Below are 25,418 nucleotides of genomic sequence, written 5' to 3' on the forward strand. Positions count from 1 at the left end.
CTTTGACAGAGTAACTGATTTAGCGGATAGGGGGAATGCAGTGGACATAATATACCTGGACTTCAGCAAGGCTTTTGACTTTCTGATAAGTAAGCTGGAGAAATGCGGGCTCGGCAGAACTACCATTAAGTGGATACATAATTGATTAAACAACCACAAACAAAGAGTAACTATTAATGGAATGATGTCGGATTGGAGGGAGGTTTCAAGTAGAGTTCCACAAGGCTTTGTTCTGGGTCTAGTGTTGTTTAACATCTTTATTAATGACCAGGATGTAATTAAGAAAGCGCACGGATCAAGTTTACAGACAACACAAAGCTAGGGCGGTTGCCAATACTTTGGAGGACAGAGCTAAAATTCAGAGGGATCTTGACAAATTGGAGAACTGGGCTATGGACAACAAAATGAAATTCAACAAAGACAAATGTCAGGTGTCAGAGGAACAGCCGTGTTAGTCTGTATTCGCAAAAAGAAAAGGAGTACTTGTGGCACCTTAGAGACTAACCAATTTATTTGAGCATGAGCTTTCGTGAGCCACAGCTCACTTCATCAGATGTGTACCTTAGGGAAGTAAAACCAAATACAGAATGGGGGATAACTGGCTTGGCAGCAGCACTGCTGAGAAGGATCTGAGAGTTCTGGTGAGTTTCAACCTCAGCATGAGTCAGCAATGTGACACTATTGCCAAAAAAAAAAAAAAAGCAAATGCAATTTAGGTTGCATTTACAGAGGCATAGCATGAAAGTCTTGGGAGATAACAGTACTGCTCTACACGGCACTGGTTACACCTCAGCTGGAGTACTGTGTCCGATTTTGGTCACCAATGTCTAGAAAGTATGGAGAGAAACTGGAAAGGATCCAGAGGTGAGCGACAAAGATGATCAAAGGGATGGAATGCAAGCCATACAAGCAAAGACTGAAGGAATTGGGTATGTTTAGTTCGGAAAAGAGGAGGTTAATGGGGACATGATAGCACTCTTCAGATACTTGAAAGGCTGCCATAAAAAAATTGGAGAAAAGTTGTTCCCTCTTCCCACAGAGGGCAGGACAAGAGGCAATGGATTCAAACTACAGCAGAGCAGATTTAGATTAAATCCCAGGAAAAACTTCCTTCCTGTAAGAACAGAAAGACAATGGAACAGACGCCTTGGGAAGTTGTGGAAGCTCCTTCACTGGAGGTTTTCAGAAGGAGGCTGGATAGCCGTCTGTCTTCGATGGTTTAGCCACAACAAATCCTGCATCTTGGCACAGGATTAGACTAGAGGACCCTTTTGGTCCCTTCTAAAGATTCTAAGATAGTTATTACCCTTTTTAATCCCATCCAAGAGACTCTCAAACTAGGCTTTTTCTTCCTACTACAGACTCTCTATAGAGAAGGGGAACATGGGATATTGTTAAAAGAAGAGACTTCCTTAATACTGTATATTTTGAATGCTTTAACTGTTTTTCCTTCTTTTTCTGTATCTTTAATAAGAGAGTAAAAAGATTTTTAATAGTGTGTTTTCCACGCTAATAAGCAGGCTGAGGACTCTGTATTCCAAAACCTTGAACCTTGTTTAACTGTTTAGTGTTGTTCAGTGACAGGGTCATGTTAACACCCTGGACTCTCTGGGCCCCTTTATTCCATCAACAATAACATAACAGTGCTCCCCTATTTCTCTCTTCCTGTGCCCACGCCAGGGTCCCCCATTCCCACCTCCCCCCTATGCCAGGGGCTCTCTGTGTGCCCTCCACTTCCACCTTCCCGCTCTCCTAGGGTTCCACAATCTCCTCCCATGCCTGGGGCTCTGCATGTGCCTACATTCCCCCTATGGCCCTATTCCTTCCACTACTCTCATATTTTTTCTGTGTCCTTTTTTTCCCCCTTCATTTATTTTTCTTTCAGTGTTACTATTTTATAACTGTACTGGGACTAAGCTGGTGGGAGGGGGATGTGCACTGCCAACCTGTTCTTTGATCGGTAGGCAATTTGAAAGGTGGGTGAAGCTGCTGGCTCAGTTAACCAGATGCCAGGGGGTTCCATGTGTCACCCATTTCCCCCTTTCTGTTTTTCTGATTGTGATCAAAATCAAGAAGGTTCTGCCCATAAATGCCTAAAGCATTCCCTACATTTTGGAACTGACCGGATGTGGTGTTGAAAAGTTATGACAGACAAACAGAGACATGCTACTGAGTTGAGTGTTAGACCTCACTTTGCTTGGCCAGCAACAATGGTTGCAATGAATGGTCAGGCTATGCTTTCTGTCTACGAGGCTTCCAATAATAAAAAGGAAAGAGGAAGCGGAAAGCCAAGGGATTTCTGTACATCTAGACAGAAAACACAGGTGTGACTGAAGCTTGAGTAGACACATCTGAGCTAGCTTTATTCTAGCTAGCTCAAGTACCAGTCGTGATAAATCTGTGGCAGCATGTGCTTCAATGCAGGCGACACCTTTCCCCCCGCACCCGGCACTGTTTAACCGTGGAATACCTTAGCTACTTCTGCATTTTCTGCTACCATGTACGTGAAGCTGATGTTCACCAGATCTGTGCCACTGCAGACACACACTATCCGCCCTTCCAGCTCAGTTTCTGCTTTTCCCACAGTCTCAAGAACAGCTAGTATTTTGGGATCCTGTTAAACAGAAAAAAAAGACTTGTTAAATGCACAATACAAAGATTAAGCTAAAAACACAACTCAGGTTCGCATGCATTAAGACTGTAAATATTTCCCGGTCACCTTAAATGAGTTGTTTCATTTAGAATCTATTGGCATGATTAGGAAAAAAATCTAATTTAATAATCACTGACTGTGGCTGAATCCTAAAAGCAGAGAGATAATTGCAGTATTTTAAATACATTTCAGAAAATTACATATATTACCTTCACAGAGAAGGGAAATGGAATACTTTTAAAGACTGGCAATAGTTTATGGGAATTCTTAACTCTATGTAAATAAATTATTCCAATCCAAATCAGTAGTGACCAAAAGTTATTATTTGCATGGAATGAGTGGGTGATTTCTAACCATTTCTTAGCAGCAAATCTGGTGCTCTTTGGTACCTTTGCTGGCAGTCAAGAGCCATAGATTTAATAAGCCTGGAGACTGAACTATTCATAGAAATTGGGAATATTCTGAAGCATATTTGAAGTTTGAAGCATACTCGTGGGGTATCATGGGGAAGTCTGCACTGCCTTAGCCCATGACCTACTTTGTTGGCTGAAGATTTCAGTCTATCACCTTGAAAGAGAACTAACTTCGCTAGAAAAAATAAATCTATGATTAAAGTGAAAAATCTATGATTTTTAAGTAGAACCATAGTCTGATTGAAGCTTTTGTATTTGACATCACCGGACAACTAGATAGCAAAACTCTTAAAGAGACACTGAAGCAATTATGCCCAAATTTCATCTCAGAAAGATGTCTAAAATCCAGATGCATTTTAAAAAGAAATCTATATTAGAAAATATTTTAAAAGCTATGATTTCTGTAGAACCCTCAGGTGGTCCCTCTGCAGACTGCCTTTGAAACAGCAGTTAATAATCACAAGTCCGAGAGCTGTCCTGACACAATTGATCATTTAAGTATCTAAAACAAGGAAGCAAACAAAAATTTCTGATTTCTATGTCAATGAAACATAGGAACACATCTTGAATGATCAAGGACAAAAATTAAACCAGAAAATATTTTCAACCTCCTAAAATGATATCATAATAGTTCAAAATAATTTGAAAACCCTGGACAGGATCCTTTTAATATTCAGTGCCCAGATTTCACAGCCTCTTGGAAGGTCAGCACTGACATGGCATTGCAATATTACAAAACCTCGACACTGAAATAAACTAAAACCACTTAATCTTAAAGCTAAACGTTTTAGGCTATGATTTTACAAGCGAAGTTGTGCGGGCGGTATTTTGTGACAAGCTGCACTGCATTCCCCACTTCACCTTCAGCTTAAACACTCTTTGTTTAAAAGAACAGTAAAAACTAATTACAGCGTACCTTTGGTACAGCTCCAAGACGAATACTGTTGATCAGGGAGCATTCTAATACCTGTCCTTCCTGGAACGGCAAGAGAAGGCAAGTTAGCTAAAAGGTCTGGCGAAACACAGTGCAGACACAAATAGGAATTGAAGCAAAAACAAACAATGAGTCTTAAATGCAACTGCAGTTAATTAACACAAAACAGTACATTTTCTTTTCACATCTGTTAATAATCTGTCAAGAATTGCAGTTATGTAACTTCTAAAAACACAGGAGCCAACCTATCTTACTGTAAATAGTTACAAAGCCACATGTAATTTTAGTGATTAAAAATTAGCCTGGAAACAAACCAAGTGCAACAACATAGGCAGACAGTAATGTTCCTGGTACAACAGTACTGTACCTTTCCTTCACTTTTCCACCTTAGGAAAAAACCAAATTCATCCACTTGAAAGAGACAGTTTGGTTCAAAGACAAAGGACTCCTGTTGAAAGGGAAACACAACAAAATATTTTGGTGATGTTGACAAAATATTGTCAGGCATTCATTTGTTGCTCAAAACTAAAGATCTTTTACCTTTTCCCCAACTGCCTTGCAGTATTGCCAGTCCCAAGCATTCAAAAATAAGGAGTCAATCCCCAGAAATCATGAGATTTTTAAAAATAATAAATATTAGAACTTTTTTTATTTGACTTCTGGTTTCTGAGACATTACAGCAGACTCCGTTCTCATTTTCAGGCCTTTCTCAACAGCCACAAGGGCTAGAAACTTCTCTTTCTAAATGAAAGCTGATTTTCTCACCTAATCACAGGCTTCCAGAAACAACCTCACCAAATATTGTGAGGCTTGCAAGAATTGGCAACTGCTCGGGGTCAAACCACCACATTTTGCAATGACTTTTGGGGAAGTGCTTTCGCAAAAGCTGAACCCTCACAGAAGAACTTCTAGAAAGTACACACAAAAATATATTGCAAAGTGTTAGTCTGGCAGGGAAGATAGTATATAAAGCAGTTCGGAAGGAATAGAAAACCAGAGATTAGATTGAAAAAAAAAAAGAGCAGTCAGGTCAGCATTACTAAAAACACAAAAACTAAAAAAGTACACCCCCCCCAAACTATTTTTATGTTAGAGGTGAAACTAAAAGGTAAGGAAACATCCCACTGTGCAGAATCAGTCATTTTTAAAGGGAACAAAAAGTCCAGCCCAGGCCAATCTTTTTTTAATTAAAAAAGATTACTTTATAACGAACGGCAAGCATGTGTGTAGGGAGCAGAGATGCTGTGACGGACAGAGGGCAGCACTTCATGTGGTTTGGGACATTTCCCACACAAAAGGATCATGCGGACAGGAGGATTTCTAACTTCTCTGATTCAGTTAGCACCATCCCACAAGCCCTCCATGCAAGGAACACCCATGTAAGTTAATAAGAGTTTTGCTGCAGGATGGGCCACAAAGCAGCCAGACCTGCCTACTACTTCGCTCCCTTGACCCGGAACACATTCAGAATCGAAGAGCATCTGCCTCTTAAATAATAGCACTGAGTACATACAGCACTTTTCAGCTTCAAAGCACTTCGCAAATATTAATTTCTGCGGCATCACTGTGAGGTAGGAAACAATTATCTTCATTTTACAGATAGGGAAACAGAGAGAAGGGTTAGAATTTGCCGTAGATTCAGAGACAGAGTCAGAACTGGATACGAGGCACTTCCTGTGCCCTCTCCTATAGCCAGGCTGCTAGTCCACACCTCACAGCTTACTGCCTTTTTCTTAATCCTTGCACTTCATAAAATGTACCAGCTGCAAACATCCCAGAATCACTAGTTTTATAGCTCACGGGTATCCCTGTAAAGCTGCGTCTATAAAAACTCCAGCTAGCCACCTGTTAAAGGGAGAACCTTTTAAAATCTGCCTGGAATAGAGCAATGGTTCTCAACCATTTTGGGTTCAGGGCAGGACCCATTTGTAAATGTTTACAGCCTGTCGTAACCCAGAAAATAATCTGGGGGTGGGGGCCCTGGGGTGGTTTTGGTCTGATCTTGCCCCCTGGAGAGGCTGAGTCCTGTCTGGCACTTACCTCACGCTGGCAGCTCCTGTGCTGTGGGGCTGGCTGGATATGGCTCTCCGCGCCGGGAGTTGCAACCTCCTGGGTTGCAGCGCCACTCAGGTATAGGCCCCTCCCCAACTGGACCAAATTTGCGTGGGTGGAGTTGTGACGTGGCTCATGGGGCTGCAGTGCCACTCACCCAACTCTGGCATCATGACAGCTGGGCAGAACCCGAGCGGCGCTGGGACCCAGAGCTTGCAGCGCCTGGAGCAGGGAGGTGAACCCAGCCAGCCCCGTGGGACAGGAGCCGCCACGCGACCCTTTGAAACGTTCCAACAACCCGATTTTGGGTCCCGACTCAGGTTCAGAAACCCTGGAATAGAGGGTCACCTCAATAAGCAAGGTCAATGCCAAGAAAATGGGGACATGTTTCATTGCTTGTTGCACCCCCATGTGACTAAAAGCTCTCAGTATAAAAATAACTTTTCCTACAAAGATGGCCACATAAGCTGCACTCAGTCCAACGTCCACTACTTAGCATGCACTGGTTCCATTAACTAATTGCTTCTCCAGTTTTTCTTCTAATACAGTGAGGGAAACACCAGCTACCACAAATTCTAGACATTACACAGTCCAATACCATTGCTAACCTTTGACCATCAACCTTCTCCACTAAGATATTCCCAAAAAGCCTTTCCAACATTCAGGTGTGGTACTGCCTGGCTCAAAGAGAAAGGAAGCATATCCCATGTGGCCTGTAATTCCTCTCGCTGATGTATACCTCTAGCACAGTGATCCAGACTTCGTTCAAGACCTTCTAGTCCCCCAGTGAAATTCCATTTTGTGAATATTGCTTCCTTGGGAGGCAGTGTGGTCTAGTAGTTAGGACACTGCTCTCAGACTCAGGAGCTGTCCCCTATTCGCAGCTCTGCCGCTGACCTGCTATGTAAACTTGGACCAGTCACTTCACTGGGTCTCTGCTGTGCATCTCTGCTTTGCCTGTTTAGGCTGGAAGTTCAACATAGAAGTTCAATGGGAGCTGGGTGCCTAAATCCCTTAGGCTCTTTCGAAAATCCCAAACTAAGATTATAAATCCTTTGCAGGAGGGCTCTTGCTATGGGTATGTACAATGCCTAGCACAAACCTCGTTAGGATATCTAGGCATTACTGTAATTCTATTAAATAAATAATACTATCCCAACCAACCGCAAACTTGATGATATCATCAAAGGGGCTGGGCTACCACGCAGATGAGCTTACAAGTGTTCTGTAGCAAAACTGGGTAAATTTACCATACAGTACTTACAGCGAACAATACGGATACAGAACACCGCATGTTTTCTGCTTCAAATAAGGCAGGTAGGACCCCTGCTAGCAGTCAGTGTAAAAAGAAGAGCATATGATTCAAAACGCCGTGAATGCAGCACAGCACTTAATAAAATCTGATTTATACATACAACGGCAATGCCTAATTCCATTCCCAAATGTCAACATTGATTAGGTAGGTGAAATTACTAGCAATTAATATAAAGCTCAGTACTTTTCCCATCCTGAAGAGATCCACTGCCTCTGAAACCTGTTCCAATGTTAAACGCTGTACCGTTCACACGGTTCGTGCTGTAAAAATGCAGCCCTGGCTCTAGCCACTAAACAGAGGTGAACTTAAATATGCCACATAACTGGCACTGGTGCCTTTTATTTCAAGGTTGCTTTGGACTGGTGACTTCTTCCAAAATTCAGCTGCACTCAGCTACTTCTTGCATCTTAGAATCATAGAAGTGTAGGGCTGGATGGGACAGCGAGAGGTCATCAGATCCAGCTCCTGCGCTGAGGCAGGAACCTTCGACCAGCATTTCTCAAAGGCGGCCACCAGGGGCTTTTCTTGCAGCCACAGCTTCCCGGGCAGTTATGTGGGGAGTTGGCAAAGCAGTGGCCTGTCCCCAGGGGCCACCAGCAGTGGTTGGGCCCCACCCTCCTCTGGGGAGACACAAGCTGGAGGAGCAGGCAGTCAGCGAGTTCCCCACCTTCCCGGGGGCTGTGAGGTTGGGCTTCAGCCCTGGGGTGGTAGGTGGCAGGTTCCAGACACAGGGCTTCGGCCTCTGTCCCCAGGCTCTGTCCCCTGGGTGTGGGGCTTTGGGCTCTGTTCCCTGGCTGCCTGGAGGCAGGCTCTGGCCCGAGCTCACCCCCCCACCAACTCTGGTCCCCGCTGCCTCCCCCCCCACTGCCTCTGTACCCACCTCCCTATCCAGGGATTAATTTGTCCCCGAGCTTGCCAGGGCTGAGTAAGTCTGCTGTGAAAAGTGATATTAACAAACATACAAATATCACTTTTCACAACAGACTTCCTAATAGCTAGCAAGTCTTAAAAAAAACAACCCCAAAACAAACAAGAAAAAGGACAAGAACGTTCAAAGCTCCTTATTTGTGTTTCTCGTCTGTTTAGGTCCAGTAAAGAATAGAGACAACTGTACGTTATTTTTATTATTGAGTCTGAAAAAACAAACAAACCCTACATAGATAAATTACAATGATTTGGGCATGTATATGTGCATATTTATTTGATTTTCCTAAAGTTAATTAAGTATTTTAGGAAAAATGGTCAGAGCAGCCACCAGCAAGAGTTGGTGGCCGCACTCTGAGGCCACCAAAAAATTTGTTGCGAGAACCCCTGCCTTAGACCATCCATGACAGGGGGTTGTCTAAGTTGTTCTTAAAAACCTCCCATGATGGGGATTCCACAACCTCCCTTGGAAGCTTGTTGCAGAACTTAACTACCTCTATAGTTATCGAATATTGAACTAAAACTCCCTTGCTGCATATTAAGCCCATTAGTTCTTCTCCTACCTTCAGAACAATTGATCACCATCCTCTTTTAAACAATCCTTAACATATCTGAAGACTGTTATCCAGTCCCCCTTCAGTCTTCTTTTCTCAAGACTAAACATGAACAGGTTTTTAACCATTACTTGTAAATCAGGTTTTCTAAAGCTTTTATCACTTATGCAGCTCTCCTCTGGACACTCTCCAATTTGCCCACAGCTTTCCTAAAGTGTGGCACTCAGAACTGTACACACGTCTTCAGCTGAGGCCTCACCAATACCAAGTAGAGCGGGACAATTACCTCCCATGTCTTATGTATGACACTCCTGTTAATACATCCCAGAATCATATCAGCCTTTTTCGCAACTGCATCACTTTGAATATGGAATTGAGTCAACAATTTGTGATCCACTATAACCCCCAGATCCTTTTCAGCAGTATCATCATTTAGCTAGTTATCCTTATTTTGTAGTTGTGCATTTGATTTTTCCTTCCTAAGTGAAGTACTTTGCACTTGTCTTTACTAAATTTCATCTTGTTGAATTCAGACCAATTCTCCAACATACCACAGTCATTTTGAATTCTAATCCTGTCCTCAAAGTGCTTGCAACCCCTCTCAGCTTGGTGTTATCCACATTTTTCATAAGCATACTCATCAGTCCATTATCCAAGTCATCAATGAAAATGCTGAATAGCACCGGACCTAGGACTGACCTTTGTAGGACCCCACTGGATATGCCAGCCCAGTTTCATGGGGAACCACTGATAACTACTCTTTGAGTATGGTCTTTCAACTAGTTGTGTACCCATTTTATAGTAATTTAATCTAGACCACATTTCCCTAGTTTGCTTATGAGAACGACATGTGGGACAGTATCAGAAGTCTTTCTATAATCAACATATATCACATCTACTGTTTCCTCCCTATTCCCTAGGCCAGAAATCCCGTCAAAGAAGAAAATTAGGTTAGTCTGGCATGATTTGTTCTTGACAAATCCAAGATCACTATTCTTTATAACCATATTATCCTCTAGGTACTTACAAACTGTTTAATAATTTAGTCCGGTATCTTTCCAGGTGCCAAAGTTAGGCCAACTGGACTATAAGTTCCTATGAGCCACAAGTTGTAACTTGTACTTAGAAAATGTTTGCCTGCCTTTAGAAGAGACTGAATAACCAACCCAGGACAGCCAGGAACCTTTTACTTTATCTTGTACTATGAAAGCGAAAACAATGTTCATAATGGGGTGACCATCATTAAACATTCTTGAAAGCAAAACCACATACATTCCATTGGATCAGCTGAGCTCAATTATTTAGCATATGCTAAATTATTCAAAACAGCATTTACAGAATGAAAAATAAACAATTTAAGATCCTTCTTTCAAAGGGCAACATTTACCAAACATGTTTTCTATTAGTTTATCTAATCCAGCACTGAAAGTGGGGGATAAGAAAGCTAGGTCTATCTTGGCAGATGACTATGATACAAATACTTTTTGTCCACTTCAAGAGATTACAGGAAAGCATAATATCCCTGAAGGCATTTCTCAAAATACCTTTAACTTAGAGATTTTCAGGCAAATAAAAAAAAAGATTAAAAACAAACCTTAGTAAAACTATTTTCATAGGCAAATTGATGTTGAATATAAGGCAAAGGTCTCTGCCTTTTATTCTGGAAGCTTATATCAAATGTTATGTCCCACTTTCCTTTCCTTCAACAGACCTGGATTAAAGTGCGGCTGAAAGCAGGATCATATTAATCATATTCCAGATAAAGCATAGGTCGATTGACTAAAGGAGATAAAACCACCCTTGATTTCAAATAGTGTCTTTGATTTACAGTGTAAATGTTTTCGTGATCTTCTATTTTTCCATACAGCATGTAGGTTCTTAGTCTATTTTTACAAGTAGGAGCACGCATTCCAAAAGTAGTAAGTTTAAAAATAGGACAGAGTGCATTTTTTTTTGGTAAGGTGCTTTGGGTACTATACTATGATGACTCCCTACAACAGAGAGCTGCATGTATGTTACAGATAGAAGGGATTTAAATCAAAATGTTTCTCTTACTCTGGGATTATTTTCAAATCAAAGGATTAAATCAGCCATTACAAAATGTATTTTAAAGAGGCTTTTTTGGCAGCAAGAAATTGTATTGTAACAAAGTGTTAACATTTATGTTCTACCTTCATGTAGATTTTCTGTTTGAAACTTTTATTTGTGTAAAATCTTAAGAAAAAAAGAAATATTTTTGTAGCATTTGCCACATCTAGAAAAGGCAGGGAAAGGGAGAGGAACATTATCCAACTGGCCCCTTACCTCTTCGTATCTGTCAAACACAGCTCCATCTTGCATAAAGGAAGGGACTGACTTCTGCCAGTTAAATTCATACGGTTTTGCCATGATTATGTGTGAAAAACCTGAAATGAAACAGAAAGAAACAGCATAGTTCAATTGTTGCGTTCTATAAGGAAGGCTGCATAGACTGTTGGGAACAAACAGCTGGCTTTCCTTGCAACAAAACAGTTTATAAAAACACAATACTGGGTTTTCAGATAAAGAGTTTCCCTCACATAAAATTAGTTTATCTTTGATAAAAATATAATTTTAAAAGTACAATATGACTGAAAAATGTTTTAAAGAGTGACTGAACATGACAATTATCTGAAAGACTGCTGCAGATTGTACCATTAATAGGGCCCTACCAAATTCACGGCAATAAAAAACCACATCACGGACTGTGAAATCTGGTCCCCCCGCCTGTGAAATCTGGTGTTAGGTGTGCTTTTACCCTATACTATACAGATTTCACACGGAAAACCAATGTTTCTCAAATTGGGGGTCCTGACGCAAAAGGGATTTCCAGGGCGGTTGCAAGGTTATTTGGGGGGGAGGGGGCGATATTGCCTCCCTTTCATCTGTACTGCCTTCAGAGCTGGGCGGTTGGAGAGCGGTGGCTATTGGCCGGGCGCCCAGCTCTGAAAGCAGCACCCCGTCAGCAGCAGCGCGGAAGCAAGGGTGGCAATGCCTCAGAGCTGGGCGGCAGGAAAGTGGCGGCTGCTGACTGAGGGCCCAGCCTGCAGGCAGCAGCGCAGAAGTAAGGGTGGCAACACCCTACCGGGCCATCCTCACTACTGCGCTGCTGCTGGCAGCAGCTCTGGCTTCAGAGCTGGGCTCCCGGCCAGCAGCCGCCGCTCTCCAGCAGCAGCGCAGAAGTAAGGAAGCAGCACTGCAACCCCCCTGCAATAACCTTGCAACCCGCCCCACAAACTCCTTTTTGCGTCAGGACCCCTACGATTACAATACTGTGACATTTCAGATTTAAATAGCTGAAATCGTGACACGTACGATTTAAAAAATCCTATGTCTGTGAAATGGACCAAAACGGACCCTGATTTTGGTAGGGCCCTAATCATTAATCAATTTAAATACCTGCTCAAATCAATGCAAGAGTTTAATTAGCTACAGATTAATGTACACCTAAGTAACATTCATTAGCACAGCTGGTAATATATGCAAGCATTTCACTGAAAGGTAAGTGCTATAGCAGAATCACATACTAAAAGGCAAAATGCTTTTACATTTTTATTCTGGATTTTATATTTCAAAAGCCATTTACTCTACACACAAAACCAGCTCTTTTCAGCAATATTTTATACGCATCTCATATTATCTATATTTATATAAAATATGCAGGTATATTATGCAGGTAATGATTCACAGAAGAGAATCTGTAGGGGAGTATAGGGAACGGAAGGAGGTTTATCTACCACTACTGTGGATTTTTGTACAAGTTGAACGACACGTGGACTAGCAGCCACTATTAATTCAGGATGCAACTAAAACATCAGGGTACAAAGTCCATTTTAATTTACACAATGTTTTTTAAAAACCAACATAGTCTGAGCAGGATACAATACCCAAACATGCTTTACTCATATTGCATCGCTGTGCAAATAGTCCCATCACATACCATTTAATACTCTGTCAAATACTGAATTGACAGCATCTAACGTACAAATTGCTATGTCCAATTTGGCAGTGACTTGCCTGCTTACAAGTGCACTCTGGGATGCACAGTATCCTGATAGTTCCAGTAAACTGGTGGGTGGGAAACTCTTGTATTCACAATAATGCATGTTGAATTAGTGTGGAAGGTTGGGAATCTCTCTGACCCAAGGGAATCAACAATTTAATTTTTTGAAACCATGTATTAGCATGGCTGCTTCTGGATTCAATCACAATATTTTATCCTATAAAAAAATCACATATCTCATAGGTGAAAACTAGATTATAATCCGGCATTCTGTAATTTCATTGTTTTTGAAGTCAATACACCTGAGGGGAGGGATGTATTTAAAACCTTAGGGACTGGACACTTTTTTACTCATGCTGCCTCGTACCCCATTCTGTGAGAAGCTCCAGCTGATTTCAGTAGGACTGTTTGTCGTAAAATACTACAAGCTGTGAGGAAAGATGGCAGAATCTGGCTGTTCGTCATTATCAAGGCTCCAACTTAAAATCTTTGGTCCAGACTGAGATTTAGGCACTGCGCTCCGCGAGGGGTGCTGTGCAAGCACCCCCATCCCAGAAGTAATTCCAGGAGGCCTTGAGCTCAGACGCGCCCAAGCCACCACTCTTCCCATGCTTCCTTCTCGCTCGCAGGTGGTCATAATATGCTGCTAGCCTGTATCAGCAGTACACTGCTTCCTAGGTGAGACAGCCAGTGAATGTATAGTGCACCAAGGCTCTGCCAATGCCCTGCCCACCCTGCAAACACCTGTTCCAGGCAGGAGGCGTCCAAGTAGCCTTATTTATTCCTGCACAACCAGATGCAAGGTCCAGGTAACCCACCCTGGATGGGTGTGTCGCCAAGTCACAAGTGAGCCTACATGATACAATTTTAGTCCTGATTCTGCACTTCTTACACAGATGAAATGCCTTCTGGGAGCAGGATGAGCCCTTTGTGATTAAGGCTAACCTGTAATGGTAAGACTGTGACAAATGCAATCTGCCCCGAGTAAGAGGCAGTGCAAAGCCATACTACTCCACGAGTAGCCCAGACTCCGAGAGGCACAATTCAGTCTCTAGATTCCCCTTGCTCTAAGGAGACAATATTGTCTATGTCTGGGCTGGCTCAACTGCACACTGGCAGCCACAGTGAGGGGAGGAGAGTCAAGGTCCAGCCCATTCTACACACTTGTCTATCTATTCTCCACTCTTTTGCATGGGGGATGGAATAGTGACTTATGGAGACTGTCCTTCCATCCATGCGATGGGCTCATGAGGGGCGCCCCTTTTCCCCAATGCAGGCACACTGGGCAAGCAACAATCTTGCCTAAATGAGCATAGCGAGACGCTTATGTAAGACTTGGGAGAAGTGTTACTATAGGCTGTGTAATCAGTGTTATGGAAAACTCCTTTGCAGTGTTTGTGCATTACAGAATTCTAAACAGCAGACTAATACACTGTCAACCAGAATGAGAACACGGCTTCCATTAGGCAGAAAGAATGCTCTGAATTTCAACTTTTATTTGATTGTATCTTTAACTTCAGAACAGACATAAGTGTTCCCAAACGAAGGACTGATATCTTCTTGCTCGCTCTTATCATAAAATTTCCTAACAAAAGAACAAATGGCCTCAAATGGCACTATTAGGAGACTTTGCCCAAGATTGTTTTCAAGAACAGATACTTCTGATAAATTTTCCACTAAAAAAAACTGCCTTCTTATGGGGAGAAAAACAACCCTGCATTTTTATGCTATTAGTCTTTTTACCTCCTGCCTTTTGTCAAACAGTTGTTGAAATATATATCAAAATACATAGATCAACAGCCTACATGAAACCAGCCAGACCTTCTGAACATGTGAGTTCAATTTAGGTACTGTTACTATCAGAAATGTAATTGGACAGTGATATATAACATCATGAACATTAATTCTCCGCTTCAGCTGAAAATGCTTCCATTTGCACAAATGCGTAAAACAATGGTCACTCTATTCTCCAATAAAAAGAATTAGTGGCTATAAATAATAATATCGTTTCTTCAAAAGAGAGGACAAAGGACGGCCTTGTGAATAAAGCACAGGGCCGGGTGGTAGGGCACACGGATTCTACTTGTGCTCTTACACAAGATTCTTCTGTGACCCTGTGCTAGTCGTCTAATCTCTCTGCACGCAGTATACCACTCCGCCATGGGAATGATGTGCACCTCAGGGGGCTGTACAAGATTTGGAGATCTTGCATGAGAGGCACCATAGTAGTATTATTCCCTTATTATTATTTACAATTTCAGCCTCTCCCCAGTTCCATTAATGGGGAGCAGCCTTTTTTGCTCACTATCAGAAAATTGCAAATTAGAGACCCTTGTCACAGTCCAGGTTGACAGCACCAGTATACCTGCTCCATGATCCACCAAGGGCATCTACTCTAGGCTCTCAGTCATCACCTCTTTTGGGTGGAGACATGTCTGCCTCTCCCTCCTGACCAGGGTTTTTACAGGCTGCACAGTTCCCTGTCTACATTGTGATATCCCAGCAAGCCAGACTGCCTAAACAGGCCAGCATCTGCACTTAGCTTACTCTTTGAAGGCTATGAACAGCATAATTGCCAGCAGTAATAAGTTATCACACAGCTCTTTCTAAGTAAGTATATTCGTTCTTAAGGTGAAAGCATTACAGAGAAAACATTAAAAACAATAGAAGTTCCTATACATGTGCTAAAAGCTTACCTATAGGTAAAAATCAGTATTATGGGGCCTCAGCAAGGCAAAGACCTTCCAAGCATTCCCAGGAAGAACTGCCCTCCCTGGCCTTGGACAGAGGGTCCCTGTCCATTTGCTGAATAATAGAAGTGTAGGACTGGAAGGGTCATCTAGTCCAGTCCCCTGAACTCAAGGCAGGACTGCGTAATAACTACATCACAATTTGTCTAATGCTCCCCACTGTTCTTAATTCTTGGAGGGGCTGTGGTCATTGTCCTCCATGGAACTACATGTAACCCCTGGCCTACAATACCACATCAGGCCAATGGTCCATCTAGCCCAGTATTCTGTCTTCCAACAGTGGCCAATACTGGATGCTTCAAAGGGAATTAACAGAATAGGACAATCATCAAATGATCCATCCCCCATCATCCAGTCCCAGCATCTAGCAACCAGAGGCTTAGGGGCACCTATAGCATGGGGTTGCATCCCTGACCATCTTGGCTAATAGTCACAGATGGCCTGTCCTCCATGAACTTTTGAATCCAATTATAATTTTGGCCTCTGCAACATCCGCTGGCAACGAGTTCCATGGGGGTTGACTGTGCGTTGTGTGAAGTACTTCTTCATGTTTGTTTTAAACCTGCTGCCTATTAATTTCATTGGGTAACCCCTGGTTTGTATGTTATGTGAAGGAGTACATAACACTTCCTTCGTCACTTTCTCCAAACCATTCATGATTTTATAGACCTCCATCACATCCCCCCTTAGTTGCCTCTTTTCAAAGCTACATAGTCCCAGTCTTTTAAATCTCCCCTCATATGGAAGGTGTTCCATACCCCTAATAGTATTTGTTGCCCTTCTTTGTACCTCTTCCATTTCTAATGTATCTTTTTCGCAACAGGGTGACCAGGACTGCGTGCAATATTCAAGCTGTAGGCATACTATAGCTTTATATAGTGACAATAGGCTATTTACTGTCTTATTATCTACCCAATTCCTAATGGTTCCTAGCATTCTCTTAGTGGTTTTGACTGCCGCTGCACAGTGAGCAGATGTTTTCAGAGAACATCCACATGATGCCAAGATCTCTTTCTTGAGTGGTAATAGCTAATTTAGACCCCATCATTTTGTATGTGTAGTTGGGATTATGCTTTCCAGTATGCATTACTTTGCATTTATCAACATTGAAATTCATCTGCCATCTTGATGCCCAGAGACAACATGGGTGAGGTAATACCTTGTGTGTGTGTGTGTGTGTGTATGTATTTATATGTTACCCATATACCCATTTTGTGAGATCCCTTTGTTACTCTTCGCAGTCTGCTTTTATCTTGAGTAATTTTGTATCATCTCCAAACTCTGCCACCTCACTGTTTACCCCTTTTTCAAGCTCATTTATGAATATGTTGAACAGCACTGGTTTCAATACATACCCCTGAGGGACACCACTATTTACTCTCTCCATTACGAAAACTGACCACTTATTCCTATCCTTCCCCCACACCCAGTCTTTTAACCAGTAACTGATCCATGAGAAGAAAAGGAGTACTTGTGGCACCTTAGAGACTAACCAATTTATTTGAGCATAAGCTTTCGTGAGCTACAGCCCACTTCATCGGATGCATACTGTGGAAAATACAGAAGATGTTTTTATACACACAAACCATGAAAAAAATGGGTGTTTATCAATACAAAAGGTTTTCTCTCCCCCCACCCCACTCTCCTGCTGGTAATAGCTTATCTAAAGTGATCACTCTCTTTACAATGTGTATGATAATCAAGGTGGGCCATTTCCAGCACAAATCCAGGTTTTGTGCTGGAAATGGCCCACCTTGATTATCATACACATTGTAAAGAGAGTGATCACTTTAGATAAGCTGTTGCCAACAGGAGAGTGGGTTTGTGGGTGGGGTGGGGTGGGGAGAAAACCTGAATTTGTGCTGGAAATGGCCCACCTTGATTATCATACACATTGTAAGGAGAGTGATCACTTTAGATAAGCTATTACCAGCAGGAGAGTGGGGTGGGGGGAGAGAAAACCTTTTGTAGTGATAAACACCCATTTTTTCATGGTTTGTGTATATAAAAACATCTTCTGTATTTTCCACAGTATGCATCCGATGAAGTGAGCTGTAGCTCACGAAAGCTTATGCTCAAATAAATTGGTTAGTCTCTAAGGTGCCACAAGTACTCCTTTTCTTTTTGTGAATACAGACTAACACGGCTGTTACTCTGAAACCTGATCCATGTGAGGACCTTCCCTCATATCCCTTGGCTGCTTACTTTGCTTAAAAGCCTTAGGTGAGGGAGCTTATCAAAGACTTTCTGAAAGTCCAAGTACACTATATCCACTGGATCACCCTTGTCCACATGGTTGTTGATCCACTTCAAAAATGATACTAGACTGGTGAGACATGACTTCCCTTTACAAAAGCCCTGTTGACACTTCCCCAAAAAATCATGTTCATCTATGTGTCTGATAATTCTGTTATTTACTATAGTTTCAACCAAATTTACCTGGTACTGAAGTTAGGCTTATCAGGACTTGCCAGGACTGCCCCTGGAGCCTTTTTAAAAAATTGGCATCACATTAGATATTCTCCAGTCATCTGGTACAGAAGCTGATTTAAGCAATAGGTTATACACCACAGTGAGCAGTTCTGCAATTTCATATTTGAGTGCCTTCAGAACTCTTGGTGAATATCAGCTGGTTGTGGTGACTTATTTCTGTTTAGTTTATCAATTTGTTCCAAAAACTCCTCTATTGTCACCTTAATCTGGGACAGTTGCTCAGATTTGTCACCTACAAAGAATGGCTCAAGGGTAGGAATCTCCCTCATGTCCTCTGCACTTGAAGACTAATGCAAAGAACTCATACAGCTTCTCCGCAATGGCCTTTTCTTCCTGTAGCACCTCAATCATCCAGTGGTCCCACGGTTTATTTGGCAGGCTTCCTACTTCCAATGTACTTTTAAAAAACTGCTGTTACTTTTTGTCTTTTGCTACTTGCTCTTTTGGCCTGCCTAATTACTCTTTTACAATTGACTTGCCAGAGTTTATGCTCCTTTCTATAAACTTAATACAGTAAGACCCCGCAAAGATATTGCAGAAAATTGCCATATCTGTCACACCCCTTTTATCAATAATATGAAAATCACATCCAGTGCAGTTTACAGACTAAGAAAACTCAGCATTCATTGTAACTTCAAAACTATACACAATGAGTTTCAGAAAATTGTTTTCAAAACAAGCAAGGCTTGATTTTGTTAACAGTATAGTATAAAACTACAACCAAGCTGGAGTCATTTAGGTATTTAATTTCTGTTACTGACTTGTAGATTGCTGCTCATGGTAACGACTAGGAGCATATTTATAGAAGTTAAAAGAAATAACATATGTAAATCTACCCACAGTGTGTAGCGTAAGTAACACACCAGCTGCTATCAGCAACCTTGTTGTCATTTTGTCTGCAAGAAACAACCAAAACACAAAATATAAAATAAAAGGCAAAGAAAATAAACAGAACTGAATACATATGTTTTGCATTGTGCTCTGATACCCACTAGATCAGAGCTCTGGCAAACCACAAATGGGAGTGGAGTCCAGAGCTCTCCACTTAGAAATCCTGGCGCTGGTCCTAGAAAGCTAACTCAGTAACCAGCCACAAGAGCTTCCCAAATGACTGTAACCCCCCTGATGGGTTATATTACAGGCTTCATATTAGGGTGACCATCTGCATTGCAATGAACTAAAGGGCAACTGGATGCAAAGTACAGGATAGTGCTTATTTTTAAAGGAATCTCATCCCGTGCCCTCTCACTGTTTTATTCATGATACAAGATCTTACAGCGGTATCACACAGTATGATCCTTGCATAACAAGCCAATGCTTTTTACAAGCAGGGAGGTAGGCACCAGATAAAGGCTGTCACTCAAAATACAGGCCAGGTGATTCTCCCCAAAATATATGCTGCCAGGAGCTCAAGTCGCTATGGGTGCAGGCTGCTCTATTCTGCGTTCTGTATCATGAGACATGAAACACTGCTCTTAGGGACTGCAAGGACGAATATTGTTTCACTATCAGACCATTCTATCAATGGGCTGGGAAGACCGTTTTACAATTTCTTATCCTCCACCAGTGACATAGAGACCCTTAAATGCCCTCTCCACAGATTCACAGATTGTTACGCCCACAAAGTCTATTATGGTAAGTTAGTCTGACCTCCTGCATAACATAAACCAGAAAATTTCACCCAGTGATTCTTGCAATGAGCCCAGTAGCTTGTGGTTGAACTAAAGCACGTCTTTTAGAAAGACGCTCAGTCTTGATATAAGACTCACAGTAAAGGAGAATTTACCACCTCACCTGACAAGCAGTTTCAATGATTATCTATCCTTACTAGTTAATATGTGCATCTTATTTCCATTTGATCTTTGCTGTGTTCAGCTTCCAGCCCTTGAATGATGGCTCTATTAAAGAGAGTTCTGTAGTGTCTGATATTTTCTCCCCATTTAGGTACTTGCACTACATGATCAAGTTGTCTTGTAACTTCCTCATAGATCAACTAAACAAATTGACCTCTTTAGTCTCTTGCTGTAAGGCATATTTTTCAGGCTACAAATCTTTCTTGTAAAAATTCCCTGACCCCTCTCAAGACTTTTAACAACAAGTTTAAAGTGTGGAGACCAGAATTGGACACAGTCTTCCAGTAATGGTCTCCCTATTGCTGTATCACCTCCCGTCACCTGCTCAATGCACCTCTTTTAATATATCCACGTAACATGTGGGGTATTTATGGCGACATCTACACTATGATCGCGGGCTGTGATTCCTAGCTCGTGTATATGTATCTGCGCTGACTTGATGAGCATTAGCACGAGTATAAATAGCAGCGTAGCCATGTTAGCATGGACAGAAGTGGTGGCATGGCCTAGCTGTGCTGAGTATACACCCGTGAGGTTCAGGTGGGTTTGTACTTGACCCACTGCCTCTGCTACCGTGGCTACACTACTATTTATACTCCTGCTAGCAAAATGAGTATGTGTGTGGCAATTGGGAATCACACCCTTGCTCATTGTGTAGACATAGCCTATAATGACCCCTAAGTTCTTCTCAGAGTTGCTCCTTTTCAAAATATAGTTCCCTTTCTTCTAAGTAGGGGCTATAGTCTTTCTTCCTATTTGTATGACCTTGCATGAATCCCAGCCGATCAAAGAGATCCAGATCTCTGTGTTAGTGACTTGTCCTTGTTGTTATTTAACACCGCACCGATCTCTCCATCAGCGCCACTCCCTATCAGGTCAATAATGTTTACGGATGACCTGTGATAGAGGAAGCGTGAGTAGAAGATGGCTAGAATACCAGTAGTGGAAGTCAGACTGATTACAACAAATAAGATTTTTAAGCCATATACTGTGGCAGCTGCGCAGGCGGTGAAGAAATAGTTATTTGCCTCAACAAAAGCTTTACTCGATCTCAACAAACCTCTCACTGCTCCCATAATCCTCCTCTTCCTCCTAAACTTCACAGCCTTAACATTTACCAAAGAGATAAATGCACCCCCTTAGACCTCGTTTTTAAATACCTGATTTCTCCCAATCAGTTCCTGAGTAGTTCAAATTATTATAAATGAACTATAAATATACAATTTCACCGTGATGTTCCAACATTTTATTTGATTGCATATATATTCATCACGATTAGTATTAAGAACTATACATTAAGACATTTAATAACAATCCAAACCTCTGAAGACTTGACTGAGAGAATTAGGGAATTTAGGAACTAGCTCTACAGGCAGCCAAAGGGTATTTTCAAGGACTTCAAACACCCATCCTGAAACAAAATACAGCAGTTTAAAAAAAAAAAGATTAAAATAAAATTCTCTGACTCTATTTTTAATAAAAATGTTTTCTGAGTAAATGAGTACAGCACCATTGCATACCTTTCGCACCCACAGGAAAAGCATTCAAATAAAATACATACTGGGATTCGATCAGTGCCGGTAGGGACACAACTAGAGTCACCCTCACAAACTCTGCAGTCAAATGCCTCTTGGGCTATCTTCCAGGGCTGTAACCAGGGCAGGGCAAGGGGGGCAGCTGCCCAGGGCTCAAAGCTGTGAGAGTGGAAAAATGGGGCAGACTGTGGGGGGCATGCAGGGTCACCTGCCCCCCCTAGATTTCTGCCTTCCATTTTGCACGGAGGTTTTCAAACTGTGGGGTGCACCCCTCTAGCCACTGGATTGGAAGCTGGTGGGAGACACCCGGCCTGCTCAGGCTACTGGCTCACTGCCCTGTGGGATCCGGGGTGCTGGCTGGCTGCCTGGCAGCCCTCCCAGCCCTGTTCCCTGAGCCAGGCTACCTCTGCGCACCCGTGTGCTTCCCAGACAGCCTGGGTGTGCAGAGGCAGCCTGGCTCGGGGAGCAGGGCAGGAAGGGCTTCACTGGCAGCCAGCCAATGCCCCATCTCCTAGAGTGCAGAGAGCCAGGGGCCTGAGCAGGCCGGGCAGCTGACACCAGCTTCCGATCCGTTAGCTCCTGGCAAGAGGTGATGGTTTTCAAATGGGGAGGCACGCCCCACATTTGGAAAACCTCTATACTAAATGGGAGGCAGAAATCTGGCGGGGGGCACATGACCCCGCATGTCCCGTCCCCCCCACCATGCGTCACCTTTAGGGGCTGCAAATGTGCTCGCTTGCCCCAGGCGCTAAGATGCCTAGCTATGGTTTTACTATCTCCCTCCCTTTTAAGACTCATTTATCCCCAATGCCACACTCTGGGCCATAGGAAATAAATAAATAAATAAATAAATAAGAGGATTTACCTTGATTTGATTTGATTTACCTCAGGAGCACTTACAAGCTTCAGTCAAAAACAAAACAAAGAAACCATCTTCAAAACAGCAGTATCAGACTTTTGTTTTCCTCTATAATAAACTTCACTTCAATAATCATGAAATCAATTGCAAAAATCCTGACCTTTTCTTTCTTTGGCCACAAAAGGCAAGGCAGAACTGTACCAGAGGAGGAAAGGTTTTAGTTAATATAAAACACACACTGTCCACCTTTGGGGAGTGGGGCAATATGCTACATTAATTCCACAGGCCACGCTTAAGTGTCGGAGGGGACTCCTTAGGGCTCCTGTGAGCCTCTGGTCAATATTGTGCCACCCAATCTGAAAGGAAGGCTGGCAGGATTCCTAATGAACCTCACCCCCTCTCTGGACAAGGTTAAATCACATTGTCTAGATGTGGCTTATCCCTGTTCATCTATCATAACAATACTACTGAAAATTATTCTTATTTATCTTTGGAATAAGCATTTATGGAGGCGGCTCACTCCCATAAACTTGTCATCCCATGCCTGCCTCTTCAAATCACACGAGCTAAACTCTGTGCTATACCATCAATATACTCAATTAAGGGTGTATCTACACTGTCATGTAAGCCCAGGGTATGAACTCAGGCTCAAGCCTGACCCCTGTTTCCATCTACACATAAATCGTGATAAAACCAGGGCTTGGATCCAAAGTCTCAGGAGCACATGGGGTGGAAGGTCCAGGGCTGAGTCAAGCCAGGATTCAGGGTTCAAGCCCTAGTGTTTTGCACTGTAGATGCAGTCCTACTGGACTTGTGCACTTGGAGACTGACCAAAGTATTCCTTAATCTCACGGGTCAACTTTCTTTGTCATTTCCACAAAGCTTGGTGGGCAGTCAAGTTTTCCCACGCTGCACCATGAACGAAGGTCTAGAGCAGCCAGATTTTGGGAGGGTGCTAGGAAGTTTGGAATACAGGTAGTTGGACTTGGCCCCACACAATGCAGCGTAGAAGCTGGAGCCCCAAGCTGGGATCTAAGATTCAATAATTCCTGACCTGGAGTTACAAATGAGCGTAGATGCTCAAGCCCTCAGTCAACAAACACAGAGTCTGTTAACTCAATTTCTACTAACCCGGGGCTTACATTGCAGTGTTGACATACCCATAGTTTTCAGGAAAAAATTATAGACATCTCTAGAAAACTATAGCTTAATTCAGTCTTGTTTCCCCAGTGGCATTTCTTTATTCCTTTGTTAAGCATTTTTCATTTATTTTGGAAAACAAATGATTATATTCCTTACGTCTGCACCTCTCTCCAAGCACACACAGCTTTCCTCTCCCTACTCTTTGGGTAAACAAGGCTCTCACAGACAACATCCCCAATCCTGCAGTCGGGTCTATGCAGACAGACCCTTACATTACATAAAGCCCCACTGAAGTCAATGGGGCTCTGTGCACATGCTGCAGTCTACCTGAGTAAATTCCACTGCAGGATCATGGCCTAAAGGGGGAAAATATTTGTGCAAGCCTCTCACTAAAATGGCAGCACATCAATGCAACTCCTGTAAGCATTTCTCGCTCCTTTCTTATTGAGGCCCATTATTTAGTCAGGCTGTAAATGCACCTTGCTAGGCAAATATTGCAACCATTGCTAGATCTTTATAGGAAGAAAGCGCTCATATTTTTGTATAATCATATTTTAAAGTCAAGTTTATTTGAGCCTTAAATATACCAATATGATAAAACGGGGGGTGAGTGGGTGGAGACAGTTCAGAATGTAGTTTCTGTACTGGAACTTAGAACTCTGAGTATATTGTACTAACCATGAGCGGCTTTTATGTGAGCCCTGTGTTATAAGTGATGGTGAGAATCACATGGCTGAATTTTGAGAGCCCTTTCAGAATCATAATACATTTTCAAGATTTCAAAGCACTATCCAGGCTCTCTTGTAGCAATTACAGTCAAATAATTGCCTCTTTCATAAATGTGCCCTTTCATCAGGTTATTTTTAAATTTGCTTGCTCCCATAGCTAATGGAAGCGATGAAAAACATTGCTCCCAGGAACAAGGTCCAGAACACCAGATGATTTAGCAAAGCTCTGATACTTGAGCATGTATGACTCCCCAGTGGTCATTTTATTTTCCATTTTGTTTTAATGGCTGCCCATAAACACAAGGAGGTAAATTGCAGACAGAGAGACGCCCACTTTAAATTAAGCTCTTTGTTAGTATTCTGAACAAGTTCACTGAGACTGTCCCTAGTAGAACTTATCTGCACTTGGAAATGTATCGATCCTTGACAATAGGCATTGCCAACCATGGGCCTCTCACATGGTGCTAAACATGGATTGTCCTGTCTAAGTTTGTGGTTTGACCTATGGTTCCATTGCCCCTGTTTCTGACAACTGTTCTCAGCAACAGGTACATTTCCTATTGTAGACAGAGTTTAAGAGTGGGCCACAGGTCAAGTATGGGTTGTCAGCTCTGTTACCATCAGGCAATTCCTGCTGTTTGGCCAGCCACCTTATCCAACCTATGTCTCTCACTGCCTGATATTGGAGAGGCCAACCCATTGGCACACACTTCTAGGTCCTGACTGAGCCATCCCACCTGTGAACAGATCTGTAAGCAAAGAAACAGGTAGTCTTCAAAATGGTTAACAGGAATTTGTAACAGTATAATAATGGAATGTTTTGCGAATTAAAAAGAATATTTCAAACACATATTATATTAATTTTTTTTAAACCCAGATGATTCACCTGGGGCCAAATCCTGACAAAGTTCCATCATTTTTACCAAGTTCAGTGACTTCCTTGGGAGTTGCTGAACAAGGAATAAAAGGGAAAAACAGAAGGAAGACCAAGGAGTCTTGAACGCTAAGGGTCAAAACGTTCAAAATATAGCTCATGCGAATTCTCCCACTGAAGCGTTTGCTGGATCACTGTACACACTGGAATTGTTCTGAATTTGTAGCTCACTTAAACCACTGCAGCGGCACGGCTTCACTGTAGACACTCACTACCGCAAGAGGAAGGGTTCTCCCATCACTGTATTTAATCCCAGC

At 42.4% G+C, this 25,418-nt stretch overlaps 1 protein-coding gene across 12 annotated transcripts in view; it reads right to left on the minus strand.

Annotated features, from left to right (window-relative positions):
• The window catches only part of PLCB4 (phospholipase C beta 4), a 330,863-nt gene that overhangs the window by 121,726 nt on the left and 183,719 nt on the right, over window positions 1-25,418 (minus strand). For all 12 annotated transcript variants that reach the window (XM_048842554.2, XM_048842557.2, XM_048842551.2 and 9 more), the window contains 4 exons: window positions 11,150-11,250; window positions 4,368-4,448; window positions 3,983-4,042; window positions 2,471-2,614 (listed from right to left, as the gene is read on the minus strand). In XM_048842554.2, coding sequence (XP_048698511.1) covers window positions 2,471-2,614; window positions 3,983-4,042; window positions 4,368-4,448; window positions 11,150-11,233 — 369 coding nt within the window. In that variant the 5' untranslated portion in view covers window positions 11,234-11,250. The remainder of the gene's footprint in view (window positions 1-2,470; window positions 2,615-3,982; window positions 4,043-4,367; window positions 4,449-11,149; window positions 11,251-25,418) is intronic.

Source organism: Caretta caretta, chromosome 3 (assembly GCF_965140235.1).
Source record: "Caretta caretta isolate rCarCar2 chromosome 3, rCarCar1.hap1, whole genome shotgun sequence".
Classification (NCBI taxonomy): domain Eukaryota; kingdom Metazoa; phylum Chordata; order Testudines; family Cheloniidae; genus Caretta; species Caretta caretta.